This window comes from Dicentrarchus labrax, unplaced genomic scaffold (genome assembly GCF_905237075.1).
Source record: "Dicentrarchus labrax unplaced genomic scaffold, dlabrax2021, whole genome shotgun sequence".
NCBI lineage: Eukaryota > Metazoa > Chordata > Actinopteri > Moronidae > Dicentrarchus > Dicentrarchus labrax.
Genome location: NW_026136718.1, coordinates 10,806,395 through 10,822,986, shown reverse-complemented (window position 1 = coordinate 10,822,986; position 16,592 = coordinate 10,806,395). Strand labels below are relative to the sequence as shown.

The window sequence follows — 16,592 nt, the reverse complement described above, 5'->3', positions numbered from 1 at the left end:
AGCAAAAATGCCAAAAAAAAAAATCGATGGTTCCAGCATCTACAATGTGAAGATTTGCCTTTCTCTGTTTTAATATTGTAAATTAAATATCTTTGAGTTCTGGACTGTTGATCCGACAAAACGAGACCTTTGTAAACATCACAGTGGGCTCACAAAGACAGCGGTGGACACGTTTCCACTGTTTGTTTCATATCTCAAGACCAAACGATTGATTGATTGATCCATAGAGAAAATGATCGATAATGAAAGTAATCACCTGCTGCAGCCTTAAAGCAAAGAGAGGAGTCACTGGTGCTTTTTTTTTTTTTAAATCTGAGATTAAACTAAAGGTTTAAATAAAGTGAAATCCCACCAGTACGCAGATCAATAAATTAAAAAACAGATTTATGAATTTATTATTATTATTATTATTAATATTATTATTATTCCATAGAACAGCAGGGTCATTATTCCTGCTGTTAAAAAGCGACAAAAATAAAATAAAATAAATAAAATAAGTTCGGTTCACATCCGGGTTACAGGTTGTAATCTTCGATCCCTCCCGGCTACTTCCGCGTTGTTAGCATATTAGCATTAAGCTACCTGCTCTCTGGAAACTACCTGACTTCTGTCATTTAATTCCGACCCCGCACCGCCACGTTACTGCGGCACAAGGAAGAAACGCGTTCAGGGTCTTTGGACAGAAAGGTGTGAGCTAACAATCGACGAGTGTTGTTTTTATTTATTTAGTTTTAATGTGTTTTTGTGGGCAGAAACAAGTCGCTAGTTCCTGTCTGATGGGCGGCTAACGAGCTAGCTCCAAGAAACCTGCAGTGAACACAGAGAGAGGCTTTAAACTAATAACTCATTATAATGAGTTATTAGTTTATTATTGTTTATTATTATTGAGGCTTTAAACTAATAACTCATTATAATGAGTTATTGTTCAATATTATTGAGGCTTTAAACTAATAACTCATTATAATGAGTTATTGTTCAATATTGTTCATTATTGTTCATTATTATTGAGGCTTTAAACTAATAACTCATTATAATGAGTTATAATTCATTATTGTTTATTATTGTTTATTATTATTGGGGCTTTAAACTAATAATAATTCATTATTATGAGTTATAATTCATTATTGTTTATTATTATTGGGGCTTTAAACTACTAATAATTCATTATTATGAGTTATAATTCATTATTGTTTATTATTATTGGGGCTTTAAACTAATAATAATTCATTATTATTCATTATAATTAATTATTGTGGGGCTTTAAACTAATATTTCATTATTGTTGTTTGTGGACCTTTTTGTTTTTATTTTTAGCTTTATGAGCTGATGTGTAAAAAAGGAAACAAACTATTTGTTTTCTGTAACATTGGCAAAAAAAAAATTTAATAAATACAATATATACAAACAAAAAGGGCCCCCCCCCTTTTTGTTTGTATATATTGTATTTATTAAAATTTTTTTTGGTAGTGTAGAAAATGAGGTTTTCTCTTATTTATATGAGGTTTCATATTTGAGGCGTTCATGATTTAATATCCAAAAATCTGTTAAAAAATAACCAATTAAAACCAGCAAAGTTTATGTAAAGTGAACAGAACTGCAGCTGTGGGGCACAGACTGTTTCCAGTTGAGTTATTTATATATATATTTTTACACACAATGTATATAATATAATATAATATTTGAGAATAATTATTGCTGCATCTCACTTGGTGGTCGACCGATATTAGTTTATCGGTGCCTGATATTTAGAGAGCAGGGCTGTCGATGGTCGATATATAATGCCATCATTTAGTCTATTAAATGTAAAAAATAACTGTGAGCATCTAGATGGTCGTAACTACGTAGAGCCAGAGTAAATGTTCATTTTAAATCAAGACAGGCGTGTGTGGGTTTATGTATGTGAACATAATGTCAGTCCAAAGTGATTATAATACAGCTTTTAAACACATTAAATCATAATTTATAAGACTGTTTATATCGTAAAGAAAGTAAAAGAGACAAAACAGTAGAATAAAATAAAGGACATCAGGATGGACAGACCGAGGAATCGTGTTATTTCACTGCAGTTACAGTTTAGAAATATATAGATTTTATATTCAGTAAAAATCTGGGGCAAACAGATGTTTTAGCCATTTAAAACTCAAAACTCAAGTTCTCCTTTTTATAGATTTTTCTGGAGCTTTTAAAATCATCTCACAGCCTTCATCAGTGGACGGAGGTCACATGACCGAAGATCGAGGTCAAAGGTGGTTGTAAACGGGGAAGTTAACTTCCAGACTTGGACTCTTTTCTGTTTTCCTGCGTCATGATTCACTCTACTTGGAAATTTTACACGAAGGAAGCTGCCGCAGTGTTTTCTGGGAATTAACTTCTGTAGAATTTGCACTTCATTTAGGCCCCAAGAGACAGAACAGCCTCCAATAAAATGTGGAGTGACTGTGTAACATTTGCCACAGTTATGAGACAGACGTTGAAGCGTCAGCGCCGTGCGGCTGAGTCACTCTCAGTGAGACTCCATATCAGGAACACACAGCTGGAAGTGTGGCGGTTTGTCGGCCGAAGAGCTCCTCGATGAAGCAGCACAGAGATGTCTGCCCTGAATGGGGCCGTCACCTTAGTAACCGTTTCACTTTTGATACCATGTGAGCTTAGCTTAGGGCCTGATCTACACAGATCTGGTTTAAATGATTTGATTGTCAGTTAGATCAGGTGCTGCCATGTAAAACGATTTGGATCTTGACACAAACGTCTTCAGGTCTCATGTGTTTGCCTGGTTTTCCCCCGCAGGGTGTCAGGTCTGGTCCAGGGTCGTTGAACGGTTAATGCACAAAGTAAAGAGGCTGAAAATTGAAGATAAAACAGGAGACGGCCAGAAAAGGTATGGGATGGTGTCTTCACCCTCACAGCTGTCTGAACCATATTTGTTTGGTTTTTTTTTAAGAATTTGGGTCAAAGCAAAGTTTTTTTTTGTAGTTTTTGCTGCCAAAATATATTGTTTATGTTAGAAAATACATAAAAATTAGGAAATGTATTAAATAATGTAAATAAATAACCTAAAATCTGAGGCTTGAAGAATCAGTGTCACTTCTGAAAATCTGTACTTTTACGTTATTTGCTTTCAGTGGCCTGATTTTCTTTAAACTGTATTGTGTCGAATAGTTTTATCTTTTTCCATGTAAAGCACTTTGTGACAGGTTTGAAAAGTGCTTAATGAATATTAAATTGTTTTTATTTGTGGGCGGCTCAGTGGTAGAGCGAGTCGTCCACTAATCGGAAGGTTGTGTGGTTCGATCCCCGGCTCCTCCCTGCTGCATGTCGAAGTGTCCTTGAGCAAGATACTGAACCCCAAATTGCTCCCGATGCTGCGTCATCGGTGTGTGAATGTGAATGAACGAGTTACTTTCTGTTTGATGGGCTCTGCCGTCACTGTGTGAATGTGTGTGAAAGGGCGAACGTAGTATGTAATGTAAAAGCGCTTTGAGTGGTCAGAAGACTAGAAAGGCACTTTACAAAACAGTCCATTTACCATTTAGCTTTTATTATTGTAATGTAAGCACAGTGTTGCTTTGAGCTAAATGCTAAAGTTAACGCGTACATACTGATGAGTAGCAGCCCAGAAGGGAATTATTACAATGTTCACAACCCTGCTAATTAGCACAACATACAGCTGAGGCTGATGGAAATGAGTTAAGCAATTACCAAAGTCCATCCAGTAGTTGTTGAGATATTTTAGTCTGGACCACAATGGTTGACCGATCGACCGACAGACCGACACAGACCCTGTTTGACACAATAGCTACAGTAGTTCCCATCGTGTGTCTGAGCTGATCTTTCAGTGTCTGTCCTCAGCGTCACAGAGGCACTGGCAGGCATGATGGGGGTGGACGAGCTCTCGGACAGCACTGAGGTGGTGGAGATGGAGGATGTGAATCCCACCCAGTTCCACGTGGAGAAGCACACATGGGACGGCCTGCGGAAGATCATCCACAACAGCCGCAAGAACACAGGCATGGTTATCAGCAAGGCGCCACACGACTTCCAGTTCATCCAGAAGGACGAGGCCAGTCCGCACTCCCACCGCATCTACTACCTTGGTGAGCTGAGAGCTGGGTCTCGACAGGGTTGTTCAGTAGTTTGTTCATTTTCAGGCAGTCCAGCTTCAGTAGGGGGCTTTTAACAGTCACTGTTGGCCTGCAGATTCCTTTCGGTCACTTTGAAAGGTAACATGCTTCTGTGAGTAATCTGTGTATAAGACTGGTGAGGTACCAGCCTGCAACTGTTTTCAGGCTCACTAGATCTCCAAAGTCTGCTGCAGGAAACATGAAACTCAACTAGGAACAGGTTTTTTTTTTTGCCCCGCTTTCGTTTTTTTTTGTTCAGTAGCAGCTGCAGTGCAGAGAATTTCTGCCGTTCTTTGTTGCCATTTCTCACTTTGGCTGCTGAGAAATGTTTCATAGTCGTAGTTTTCTTCCTGTGGACTGCACAGTTAGAGTACTGTGGTATTTGATAAATGTTTCCTGCATACTAAAACATCTGTGTTAAGATTTGTTGTCAGGATCAAAAGGTAGTTTTTGTTCTAAAGCTGCCGTTTTGCACCAGCGTTCAACCATCATACAGGAAGAAGAGAAGCAGAACCAGTTTTAAATGCACTGTAGCAGTAATCAGGTTTCTCAGGAAATCTCAGGACCGGGTTGCTTGACTTGATCTGTGCTCTCTGTTGTTACAGGAATGCCTTACGCCAGCAGGGACAATGCATTACTCTACTCAGACATTCCCAAGAAGGTCCGCAAAGATGCTCTGTTGGTTTTGTCATGGAAACAGCTGCTGGATCACTTTAAGGTGAGGAGGATCTTTAGTCCTCTTCCTTCACTCTCTGGAATTTTAATGTCATTGATCCTTTTTAATTTAATCAGGGAATCACCTGGAAATTCAGAGACTACTTTTCCAGTCATGAAAACACCTAGAATTTGACTAAAATGACCAAAAATCCTGGAAATATTTTATGTTGTCATGGAAAATATTCATAGTACGGTATTTTAGCTCCTCGCCTAGATCACCTATATAAACCTGGGTGCATAATTAGTTTGAAACTCAACTGTTGGTAGGATAAACTGCACAGTTCCCTTTCCATTTTGGCTCACATGTCCATCGTTTTTTTTTTTTTTTTAACTGTTCACACAAGATGAGAAGTTAAACTGACGTACAGCGATCTTTTAAGTGCCTGGTTTATTTTTGTCTCGAGCAGAATTCACAGAGAAGCCCATTGGAGATGTTGTATATGAAACACCTACATGCATCCAACTTAATGATCGAATGTTGTTGTGGTTGTTAAATACATCCACAGCTATGTTAATTGTATATTTAGCAAACACTCTTGCGATGGTGAGAACAGCCAAATACGCCCATAAACACTGATCACCTACCTGCAATGAACCTGAGACACTTCATCATGAACCCTGCATCATTAAGAAAGGAGTCAGTAAAAGGCCTGCTGGTGAATTATAAGACTGTTTAGGAGCCAGTGCTGTCCAGTAATGTCAAGAAAAAACCCTGGAAAATAATTTCTTAAATAGTGGAACCCTGTTAATTTTTTATAGGATGATTGTGACGCATTCTTTTCATCAAACTACTGTTGTAAACCTCCTCAAGGCAAAATAATCTGGACCACTTGGGCTACAATAAAATAAAACAGCCCATGGGGTAGATGTTCAGTGTGGTTGTATTGATTTCATAAACAAAAGAATTTGAAGATCTTCTGTTTATTTCAGTGGTTTTCAAACTGGGTTTATCGGTTCATGGCGATTCTCTCACTTTAATTAAGTATGGTCATGTCTTCTTACCGTTTGTTTTTTTTCCCTCCATGCCCTGAACAAACTCTCTTTGACTATGACTTCACTCGGCCAGCATTATCACGTTGTGTGTCCTCCTGTCACCCCTGACCTCAGGCCAGCCCTCGCCACGGGGGCTTCTCGCGGGAGGAGGAACTGCTGCGAGAGAGGAAACGTTTGGGGGTGTCTGGCATAACCTCCTATGATTACCACCGTCCCAGTGGTCTCATTCTGTTCCAGGCCAACAGCACTCTGTACTACTGCCGTGATGGTGGAAACAACAGCTTCATTGTGAGTTAAAGTTCAGTTAAGTAAGACTGTCAGTGATATGGTTGCCAGTGCCTTAAGTACGTGGTCAGAGGGGAAGATTTCTGGCTTTTTAAACCCACTTTTCAGCCTCTATTGAGTTCTCCAGTAAAAATATGATTAGATACATTTGAACTTGGCTGCTCTCTGTTTCTTGGCCAGTGTATCATGAACTTATGTCCAGACCGCCTCGACTCTGCAGAGGATAGCAGCTACAGAAGAGAGCAATGCTGATTGAATTATCGGACAATATTAACTTATCACAGGTAGTATTGTCGTAGACGATAAGAAAGAAATACCAAAGATACTATTTTAAAAATAATTGCACAGTTTGTCCATCAGAAATTTTTACTTTTTAACTGTAAAATCAGAACATATCTTGTTTAATGTTCACAATTATTTTAATTTATTAAAAATATGATGATTATTTTCTTGATTGATTGATTGATTGATTAATTGTTTCTTTCCATGAAATGTCAGAAAAAGTCAAAATACATTAACATCATTTTCCAGATCCAGAGAAACATCTTCAGATGTTTCTTTTTCTGTCCAACCAACCGTCATAGAAGACATTATTTAAGCTGGAACCAGTACATTTTAAGATTTGTTTGCTTTAAAATGTACTTATACATTTGATAAATAGATTAAAATTGTTGCTGCAAAATTTTCTGTTTTCTAATTGACTCGGTGTTTTCAGCTCCAGTCACAATTCTTTAATAACCAAAAATAAAAGATCTTCATTGACATTGTAAGAGATTGTTGCTATCCTGTGAAAATGTATATCCAACTTTTTTTTCCCAAGAAAGATTGTCCTGTTTCCAGCTTTGTTTTAAAGCATTTTTCATATATTTTAAAATTTTTATTTAGTGTAAGAAGTAGAAGAATTTCCTCAACTCACAGAGCTAAACTTGATCCTTTTTAGTTTATTTGAAAAATTCTAAATCCTCACATTCAGAGATGGACAGCTGCAGTGTATTAAACACCAAATACCAGTCTTCACTTATTGTTTATGACCGTATGCAGCAGCTGTGACCTCGGATGTCCTCCGTCCTCTCTTCTGTGTGTTTGTGCAGACTTCTCCTATGCAGCCTGTTGAGATTAAGAGCCAGAGTTCAGGCACACGCATGGACCCCAAGATCTGCTCCGGGGACCCCAACTTCATCGGTTTCATCAACAACAATGACATTTGGGTGACCAGCATTGAGACGGGTGAAGAGAGGAGGCTGACATTCTGCCATAAAGGTCAGGATGGAGATGGTCAGATGTTCTTACCTGGTGCCTGGAGAATGTTTTTCCACAGTGTTTTTTATTTTTCTCCTCAATAATTTTAGGTATTAATAACCCAAAGGAGGACACCAAATCTGCCGGTATCGCCACTTTTGTCACACAGGAAGAGTTTGACCGCTTCACCGGATACTGGTGGTCACCTGCTGCTCGTGAAGGTGAGTAAGAGAGATATTTAGCTTATAGTTGTCATCATAATCATAATATTAATAGTTTTAAAATGAAGATTCATTATTTTTAGATGCATAAATAGCAAAAATGTATTTAGACATTACTTAAAGACAATACGTGTAGTTTGTTCCTGAGAGAAGTTTTTCTCCTGTAAACAAAACCAGCTTTAATAGTTTTATCTGCTCTCGCTCTCTCTTTAGAATCAGATGGCGGTAAAACTCTTCAGATTCTGTACGAGGAGGTAGACGAGTCCGAGGTCGAGATCATCCACGTTCCATCTCCGGCTTTAGAGGAGCGTAAGACCGATGTCTACAGATACCCACGCGCAGGTACAAACACACACACACACACACACACACACACACACACACACACACTAAAAAAGCTTTTGATTTACACTATTGAAGTGATGCCTTTTTTGTTTTCTATCTTTTATTTTGTTTATGTGATAAAAATTATTTTTTAACAGGCACGTTTATTTAAAGCTGCCCTGTGGAGTTTCCTGTAACCAAACAAAAGTTTATTTACATTCAGTGTTCCTCACACCCCTCTGTGTGTATATTTTAAGGCCTAACAAAAGGTGTTGAATGCATTTCCTTTCCTTTTACATCTGCATTGTTGCAAACAAACAAGATAAAATAAAACTGCTCCAAAGTTCTACAAGAGGTCAAAAACTCCACAGGGATCCTTTTTGAATAGTTAAATGTTTGTTGGGTAGCTTAGTCAGTAGACCATAACTCTTATAATGGCTCACAGTGCTTATCCAGACAGAAAGAGTTCATGTTTGTTTATATTTTGGTACGTAACTCAGTTTTTTTTGTATCCAGGCAGCAAGAATCCTGATATCACTCTCAAAATAGCAGAAATCAGGACGGACAATCTCGGCAAAGTGAGTGCTTGTTCAGTGCCGTAAAACTTGATACCAGAAAGTCCTTCAGAGAGTTGTTCAAACGTTGACTTGGTGTTTCTCCCTCAGATCGTCAGCACACAGGAAAAGGTGTTGCCGGTTCCCTTCACCAGTCTGTTTCCTGGTGCCGAATATATCACCAGAGCCGGATGGACAAAAGACGGCAGATAGTAAGTTTCCCCTCTAGAAGGTAGATTTTAAAAGCACCTTTTTAAAACATTGGCGAGCTCCAGAATTAAGTAACATGGAGTCGGTATACTGCACATGCTCACGCCCGTCACTCTCTGTGTGTGTCAGTGCGTGGGCGGTCATGATGGACCGACGGCAGCAGCACCTCCAGTTGGTCCTACTGCCTCCGGCGCTCTTCATCCCTGCAAACCAGGACGAGGCAGGCAGGCAGGAGAGCCTGGAGGCCCTCGGAGAGGCCGTCCAGCCCTTCATCATCTACCAGGAGACCTGCGACATCTGGATCAATGTGAGGAACAAACACCACATCTTTCTGTTTTCAGCTTTATGATTTACGCTGATGAGATGAGTTGATGTTTAAAATCTTGATCATTTATTTCCCTCTCAGGTCCATGACATCTTCCATCCATTCATCCAAACCAGTGATGATGAGATCACCTTCATAACTGTAAATGAATCAAAAACAGGTTTCTGCCACCTGTATAAGATTACCTCAGAGTTACAGCGGGGCAGCTACAACTGGGCCAAAGGCTACACGCACTCTGAAGGTAACACGATCAGCAAGCACAGGCATCATGTACCCAAAAATATCCTCAGAGAAGGTGTTACTATACATACGTATACAGATATAAGACTCTTTTGGGGGGAGGAAAGGGGAAAATGTTGGTTCCCTGCATTGTCAACAAGTCAGTAGATCTTTGAGTTAATTCACTCCTCTCCTCTCTCACCAGACGATTTTAAGTGTCCAGTCAAAGAGGAGGTGACAATAACCAGTGGGGAGTGGGAGGTGCTGGCCAATCACGGAGCAAAGGTAAAGCTTTCTGTGTCCAGAACACTGAGTTGTAAAAACGTGTTATACCATATAAGAAAAATAAGTGTAAAATATACTCAACAATAAATTTAAATAACATTTGAATTTTAAATGTTATGTATGATATGTATAATCCAGGCTTTATAATAATAATAATAATAATAATAATAATAATAATAATAATAATTTAATATTTTTATTAAAATTAAACATTTTTAAAAAGCTTAAAAAATAAAAGCACCAGAAAACAAACAGTAAGAATAAATTAAAGGAATAAGACGGTTATGTATTTTAACTGAAGCAGATTCTTTTTATAATTTGTATTTTTAACAAAACCTACATTTTTCTTGCTCTGTGGTGTTTGCACAGCGTTCGTCCAGTCCTCAGATTTGGGTGGACGAGGCAGCAAAGCTGGTTTACTTCCAGGGAACCAAAGACTCTCCTCTGGAGCATCACCTCTACGTCGTGAGCTACGAGTCACCGGGTGAAATCGTTCGACTCACAAAACCCGGTTTCTCCCACAGCTGCTCTGTGAGCCAGGTATTCTACCGCTCTCTCTCACACACACCAAAGCTATTGTAGTTTATTGGGAAGTTTTCCTCAACTTTTCATCAACTTGATGTAATTTGTGGTTGTGGTTGATAAATACAATGTACAGTGATGTTAATTGTACGTCACTTTCTAGAAGATGAATTTTCTTTAAAATAAAGTTAATTGTACTTGATTTGAACTAGAGGATTTAGATAAACTAATTATGCAGCTTAAACTTGTAATTGACGTACGTTTTTAAAGATTGAACAGATTATCAGGACAACATTTGTCTTTTATTTGGGTCAGTGTCACTCTCCTCTGGTACGATGGACGCTTCTGTTTGAGCTATAAAACAGTCTGAAAAACCTGAAACACACATAAAATAAAGTGTGTTGTGAGTCTTCCTATGGTGTTTCTTCAGCTTCTGACACAATTATATGATATTCATTACCACCGCCTGCATCAGCTTTCAAAACCCCATGAATGTAACTTTAATTAAAAAACAGAACGAGGCGGTTTGTGTTCCAGCATTAGGAGGTTAAGATGTCTTTGTTTTGTCTCCACAGATTTCAGCAGAAATGTGAATAGTCGGGGACACTGTTTAACTCTGCCTTTTATGTTTTCTATATAGACCTTTGACATGTTTATCAGCCACTACAGCAGCTTGACTGCGGCACCGTGTGTACACATCTACAAGCTGATTGGCTCAGACAGCGACCCGCTGCACAAAGAGCCTCAGTTCTGGGCGAGCATGATGGAGTCTTCTGGTAAAACAAACTTTTAACTGTTTATAACAGATTGTATTGTTTTATCACCTGTTTTAAGATGAAACTCGTATCTTAAAAAGGGGCATAAATTACATATCATCATTTTATATCTGTTGTTTATTTCCCAGGTTTCCCATCTGACTGCACTCCTCCAGAGATCTTTAGTTTCACAGGGAAGTCGGGCTTCGAGCTGTACGGCATGTTGTACAAACCACACAACCTGGTCCCCGGCAGGAAGCATCCCACCGTTATCTTTGTCTACGGCGGTCCGCAGGTTGGATCTCTTCAACTGTTACATTAGATTCATGTCATGTAAACTGTAAAAGCCAAAACAACAACGAATTTGTCTTGTCAGCTGAATAACCTGAAAACGTCGGATGGGTACAAAGAACCACAGGTGAATTTCAACCAGTCAGATCAATGAGCCATATAACGTAGTCGCAGAAGTCGGGAGAAGAGAAAAGCCTTGAGTTCTGTTCTTTACTGTCCAGGTCTGATATAACTGATGCCACATCATCTACGCTAACCTCCTTAGCAGCCGGCATGGTCACTTCTCATGCACACCTAGTGTTACCACGCCCGTAGCTCACGCTATAGCTGCCAGTAGTTCCTCAAAGAACGCTGATTGGTCCAAACCACTGTGGTTGGACACCAGCTCATAGCTTGAAGCCCGGCAAGATTCTCGCTTGATCGCTGTGATGTCATGAGTCAAGCTGTTGAGCAAAGGTTATCAACTGAATGATGAGTAGAAAATATGGATTTGGTATTGAGACGAGGACATTTTGGTGATCTGAACTTTTGAATGTTGTAGCGTAAGAAAAACTAGGACATGGATTTTGCTTGTGGACAGTTCGAAAGGATTCAAACTTGTGACTGAGTTGATGTCAAAGTGAAATAGTTCAAACTTACTAGTTAAAGTATCTTTTGGCCAAATTACATTTCTTGTAAACACATTTTTCTTCCTTCCAGGTCCAGTTAGTGAATAACTCTTATAAAGGAGTGAAGTACCTGCGGCTGAGCACGCTGGCGTCTCTGGGCTACGTTGTATTGGTGATCGATGGGCGGGGCTCCTGTCAGCGGGGACTCAAGTTTGAAGGAGCTGTGAAGGACAAAATGGTAAATTATAACGTAGATAATCTGTCAGCTTCAGGAACTGATGATGAAATATACAAACAGACTCCTGTAGAGTGTTTGTTGACACTGAAATGTGGTGTTTTATGGTTTTGTTACTGTATGTATTTCACTTCGGCAGCCTTTTGTTATAGTGGATAATTAACTGTATGTAAATTGGTAGTGAACGAGTGTTGATGCCAGCTGAGTTTACCTCTCTGTTCTCCTCCGATCAGGGTCAGGTGGAGATTGAAGACCAGGTGGAGGGTTTGCACTACATAGCTGACAAGTACAAGTTTGTGGACCTGAGTCGCGTCGCCATCCACGGCTGGTCATACGGAGGCTTCCTGTCTCTCATGGGACTCATCCACAAACCCGACATCTTCAAGGTCAAAACCACTAACGTTTACTCTCTTATTGTGCTGAACTGGAGCTGGAATAGTTACTTTAGTTACCGTTTCTACCTCATTTCAACTTAAGTGATCTCTGCTGTTTTACTGTTATTCTAAAACGGCTTCATTGATCTCGTGATATTTCCGAATAGAATAGAAAATTCAAAATGCTTCTGTTTTATTGGCTGGCAGGTTGGCATAGCAGGAGCTCCAGTGACGTTGTGGATGGCCTATGACACCGGATACACAGAGCGATATTTGGACACACCTGACAAAAACCAGAAAGGATACGAGGCTTGTTCTGTCGCCCTGCATGTCGACAAACTCCCCAATGAGTGAGAGCGCTTGTTTTTGTTTGTGTAGTATTTATGCTCACAATGTGTTACCATTCTGTTGCTATGTGCATCAGACAACTGTGAGACAAAAGGCCGCTAATTACTTCATATTTACCTCATTATACTGTACTTTACCTTGTGTTATCTACCTCTCTAGTGTACAATTTTGATTCTGGTCAGTTTTTTCCTGTTAGTATCGGTTACATTTAAATACGTGTATCATTCATTCGTTTCATATTGAATATGGAATCCAAAATCTGAGTTATTTTGTTATTCATTTATGAATCCAACACAATTTTCGATCTTATCGAATCGATTTTATGCTTAAATAAGGAATAAAAATAGGAAATGAAAGCAAATATAAGCTTGGGTGATTGTTCAACCTAATTTTAATGTAATGAATATAAACTAAAACATCAGTATAAGGTTGTTTTTTGTTTGTATTTTGAAAAAATTCTCGTTAAAAGTCCTCACTTGTGTGAACAGATAAACAACAAACAGGGAGGTATAATGTTGCCATGGATACAGTGAATTAAACATGAAAATTTAGAAAATGAAGTTTTCTGTATTAACAATTAAGTTATTTTTTTGTTGTGTACTGACAACTATCACTGAATGACTTTAATACTGAAGAAATCTTAAAAACTGGACTCTCTGAAGTTAGACTGTGAGCTTTTATTTTCTAAACATATTGATACTTTTTAATACAGCAATCTTCTGATCTCACAAATCAGACACATTTAAATATCAAAATAAGCTTCAGTCACTGGCTGTTTTTTTTATTTCATCGAAAAGTCAGAAAAACAGAAGTGTGTGTTTGATTCATGAATTAATAATTAAATAACAAATTGTGTTTTAATTTACACATCTTAGATTCTATATTAAATATGAGAAGAACGAATGATACCCATTAATTTACTACTGCTAAGAGATTCTGTCTTTCTGTTAAATTCAGGCCCAACAGGTTGCTGATCCTTCACGGGTTTCTAGATGAAAATGTGCACTTTTTCCACACTAACTTCCTGGTGTCTCAACTCATCCGGGCAGGGAAGCCGTACAGCCTGCAGGTAGGAGGATTTCCTCACATACACAGAGTTTAATGTGTGATAAAGACGTGAAACAGAGGATGGATGGGTGAAGTTAGAAGAGGTCAAACCTCCAGTAACAGTAGTATAAAGAAGGACATCACCGTGCATCCATCAGTGTTTATTATAGAGCACATTTTTAATAAAATAAGTATAAAATAAAAGAAAACTGTCTATTTTGTTAGTTAATGAACTATACCAAGACAGTTTGTCCAATATTTTGATCAAGAAAAGTAAATCTACAAACTTAATTGAGAGAATAATTGTCTTTACCAACCACAAATGCAAATAGTAACATTTGACTTAAAGGTTTAAGGGGATGTAAAATGTGAAATGATGAATAAACATGTTTTTTGGGGGCTTTTTTTCCCCAGGTTTATCCCAACGAGCGACACAGCATTCGATGTCCAGAGTCTGGAGAACATTATGAGATTACGCTGCTGCATTTCCTCCAGCAGAACCTCTGATAAGCCTTTTCTACACACTTATCTTCCCTTCCTCGCTTCCTTCCCCTCTTTTCCTCGTCTCCTCCTCCTCCTCTTTCCTCCTTCCTCCATTTATTTAAACCTCCATCCCTTTCTCTCTCGCTTGATTTCACGATATGTTAAATTCAAGCTATGCCAAACCTGAAACCACCTCAAGAGTCTTAAAGGTGCGGAAGCGTTTTAGCATCAGTGAACAACTACAAGGTTGATACTCAGATTTTAGTATAAACACCATAAACGAGACTGAGCGAAGTCTAGTAGTCTTTACATTGTATTTTACATTAGAGGGAAATCTGCTGGATTGCTTTAAGCCCCGAAACAAGCAGATTTCGCTGTTCGTCCAGCACAAACAGGGCTGAAAACAAATCACAGTGTGACAATGATGTTTTAAAATGCTGCTCGCTGCACCATCGCTGGCACAATGCAAAAAAGAACATAAGTGGACCTGCTGCCCAGGAGATTTCTCTCTCTTCTCTCCCTCTTTTTTTGCCATTTCCTGTTTTTTTTTTTATTGAACACTTGGTTTTTTGGGACCCAACGGATAAAAGTTATCGTTTATGTGTCTGTGAATAAACACTGGAGTGAAATTAGTGAACGTAAAGCTCTTTAAGAGCATTCAAGCAAGCACTTAACCCCCCTTCGTTGTGTACTCTGTAGTTTTTTTGTTTTGTCATGTGCTGTCATAGATTACTTTTTATGTGGTGTGCCACACTTCTATCTACAGGAAACAAAAAAAAATTACATGCCACATTTTTATCGTGTATTAAAAAAAAATATTTTTATGGATTCTTATGCATTCATAAATGGTGGAAATATGTAGCGACCTGTTGCTGTTTCACTCGCTTGCTTTAATTTTCTGGGGTGCTTCTTTTTCTTCTGCTGCTGAGGACTTTTGCACATATTACATATTTGCCTTGGTGCCAACAAACTGATCTATAAGATGATGTATGACAACTGTTGGCAGTCTGAGGTGCCTTGCAAGAGTTTAAGAGCGCCTGCTCGTATAGTAAATATCAGGGAATCCGTCTGAGGACCTACAACAGTTAAATGCCTTGTTACATGTGTGTCTGATGACCATCTGTAAGATGAGCTCTCATGACCTGTACGTGGTTAAATGTACTCTCAGATATTGAAGAAATAAACAGAAGTGAACAATCTTTTTCAAAGTCTTAAAAATTAAATGTATTATTTTTTTGTTTTTTTTTTTTTTTTTTGTGAAATAAAAGTTCAGGCATTTGGTAGATAAACAGTTTTGGGCCTTTTTATGTTTGAGTTTAGGGGAAAGGAGGAGATGAAACAGATTTAAACCTTGATTCAGTTGCATCTAGCGGGGAAGTCTGTCCCTTCTCGGCTGCTGTAGAAACATTGCAGCTCGACATGGCGTCCTCCACAGAAGGCGAACCACGACGTCTTTAGATATAAACGTCTCATTCTAAGGTAACAAAAACACAATAATACCTATATTCAGGTGATTATTGACGAATGGAAACAAAACCATGCGTATTATATTTCTCTTTCTGACAATATGGTCTCCTGAATGTTACACTAATCAATCATATCACAACAGATTCAGAAGTAAAATGCAAATATATCTCCTCAGTCACCTAACAATCACCATTGAATGACCTCAATAAAGCTGTAAGTGAAACTTTTTTTTTGTTATTTATTTACTAACTGATAATAAATATCACAAAATATTTTAAGAATTCATTAAAAATTAGTTAATGGAAACAATGTGTGTATAAAGTGTTAATATAGTAAATTAAAAATGAATTCATAACTTCACAGCACACTGTTTGGGAACCACTGGTCAAAAGCAGCAGAAAGAAGAAGAAATAATTTGTAAGTGAGACTAAATACCCTCTTCTGTAATGTTATAATCCAACCTGCCACATAAGTAAATAAATAAAAGAACCATTTGTTTGTGAGAGAGACTGAGTTGTTTCACAGCTGCAGTGTGTTTCATTTCCCCAGCAGGGGGCAGTAGTGCCAAACAAACAAACTCTGGAGACCTTAAAACAGAATCAAAGTATGTGAGACGAAAAAGTGTCCACAGAGAGCCAATAACTTAAAATCTGTCCCATTGCATCCATATGAACACGCCATCCAACAGTTCTGGTTTATGTTCATTTACTTAACAGCAGCGATGAAGACTGCGACATTATTTCACATGCTAATGGGGTTAATAACATTTTAGGAATAGCAATTTGACTGCCGCATGTTTGAGGCAAAGACTGGACTTGAAAGTAAATAAATTCCTCACAGGGGGCTGCGAGGCCTTATTGATTTTAAGGAGTCAGGGAGAAGAAAACACTTAATTTGTTAGGTAAGTATGTATGATTGTTAAATTAAAAGCAGAATTGTATAAAAAAGTTCCTAAATATATCAGGAAAA

General features: G+C 38.3%; 1 protein-coding gene across 2 annotated transcripts; it reads left to right on the top strand.

The window, feature by feature from the left end:
• Positions 1 to 539: 539 nt before the first annotated feature.
• On the top strand, positions 540 to 15,355 carry LOC127350221 (dipeptidyl peptidase 9). Of its 2 annotated transcripts, none has more exons than XM_051376626.1 (21): positions 540 to 687; positions 2,788 to 2,878; positions 3,850 to 4,094; positions 4,727 to 4,839; positions 5,946 to 6,119; positions 7,208 to 7,376; positions 7,466 to 7,576; positions 7,790 to 7,918; positions 8,417 to 8,478; positions 8,566 to 8,666; positions 8,794 to 8,971; positions 9,071 to 9,230; positions 9,414 to 9,493; positions 9,863 to 10,033; positions 10,656 to 10,791; positions 10,920 to 11,065; positions 11,761 to 11,907; positions 12,138 to 12,290; positions 12,486 to 12,628; positions 13,584 to 13,695; positions 14,088 to 15,355. In XM_051376626.1, exons 2-21 carry the CDS (start codon positions 2,823 to 2,825, stop codon positions 14,178 to 14,180), a joined length of 2,679 nt encoding a protein of 892 aa, XP_051232586.1. In that variant the 5' UTR covers positions 540 to 687; positions 2,788 to 2,822; the 3' UTR covers positions 14,181 to 15,355. The 2 variants fall into 2 exon arrangements, with proteins under 2 accessions (XP_051232586.1, XP_051232585.1); XM_051376625.1 differs by lacking the exon at positions 540 to 687 and adding an exon at positions 2,160 to 2,617.
• The last annotated feature ends 1,237 nt before the right edge of the window (positions 15,356 to 16,592 follow it).

Coding starts and splice junctions, on each gene's coding strand:
- LOC127350221 (XM_051376625.1), top strand. CDS start 2,572: ATGAAGCAGCACAGAGATGTCTGCCCTGAATGGGGCCGTCACCTTA. Junction 8,667..8,793: donor TGGACAAAAGACGGCAGATA/GTAAGTTTCCCC, acceptor TGTGTGTGTCAG/TGCGTGGGCGGTCATGATGG. Junction 9,231..9,413: donor AGGCTACACGCACTCTGAAG/GTAACACGATCA, acceptor CTCTCTCACCAG/ACGATTTTAAGTGTCCAGTC.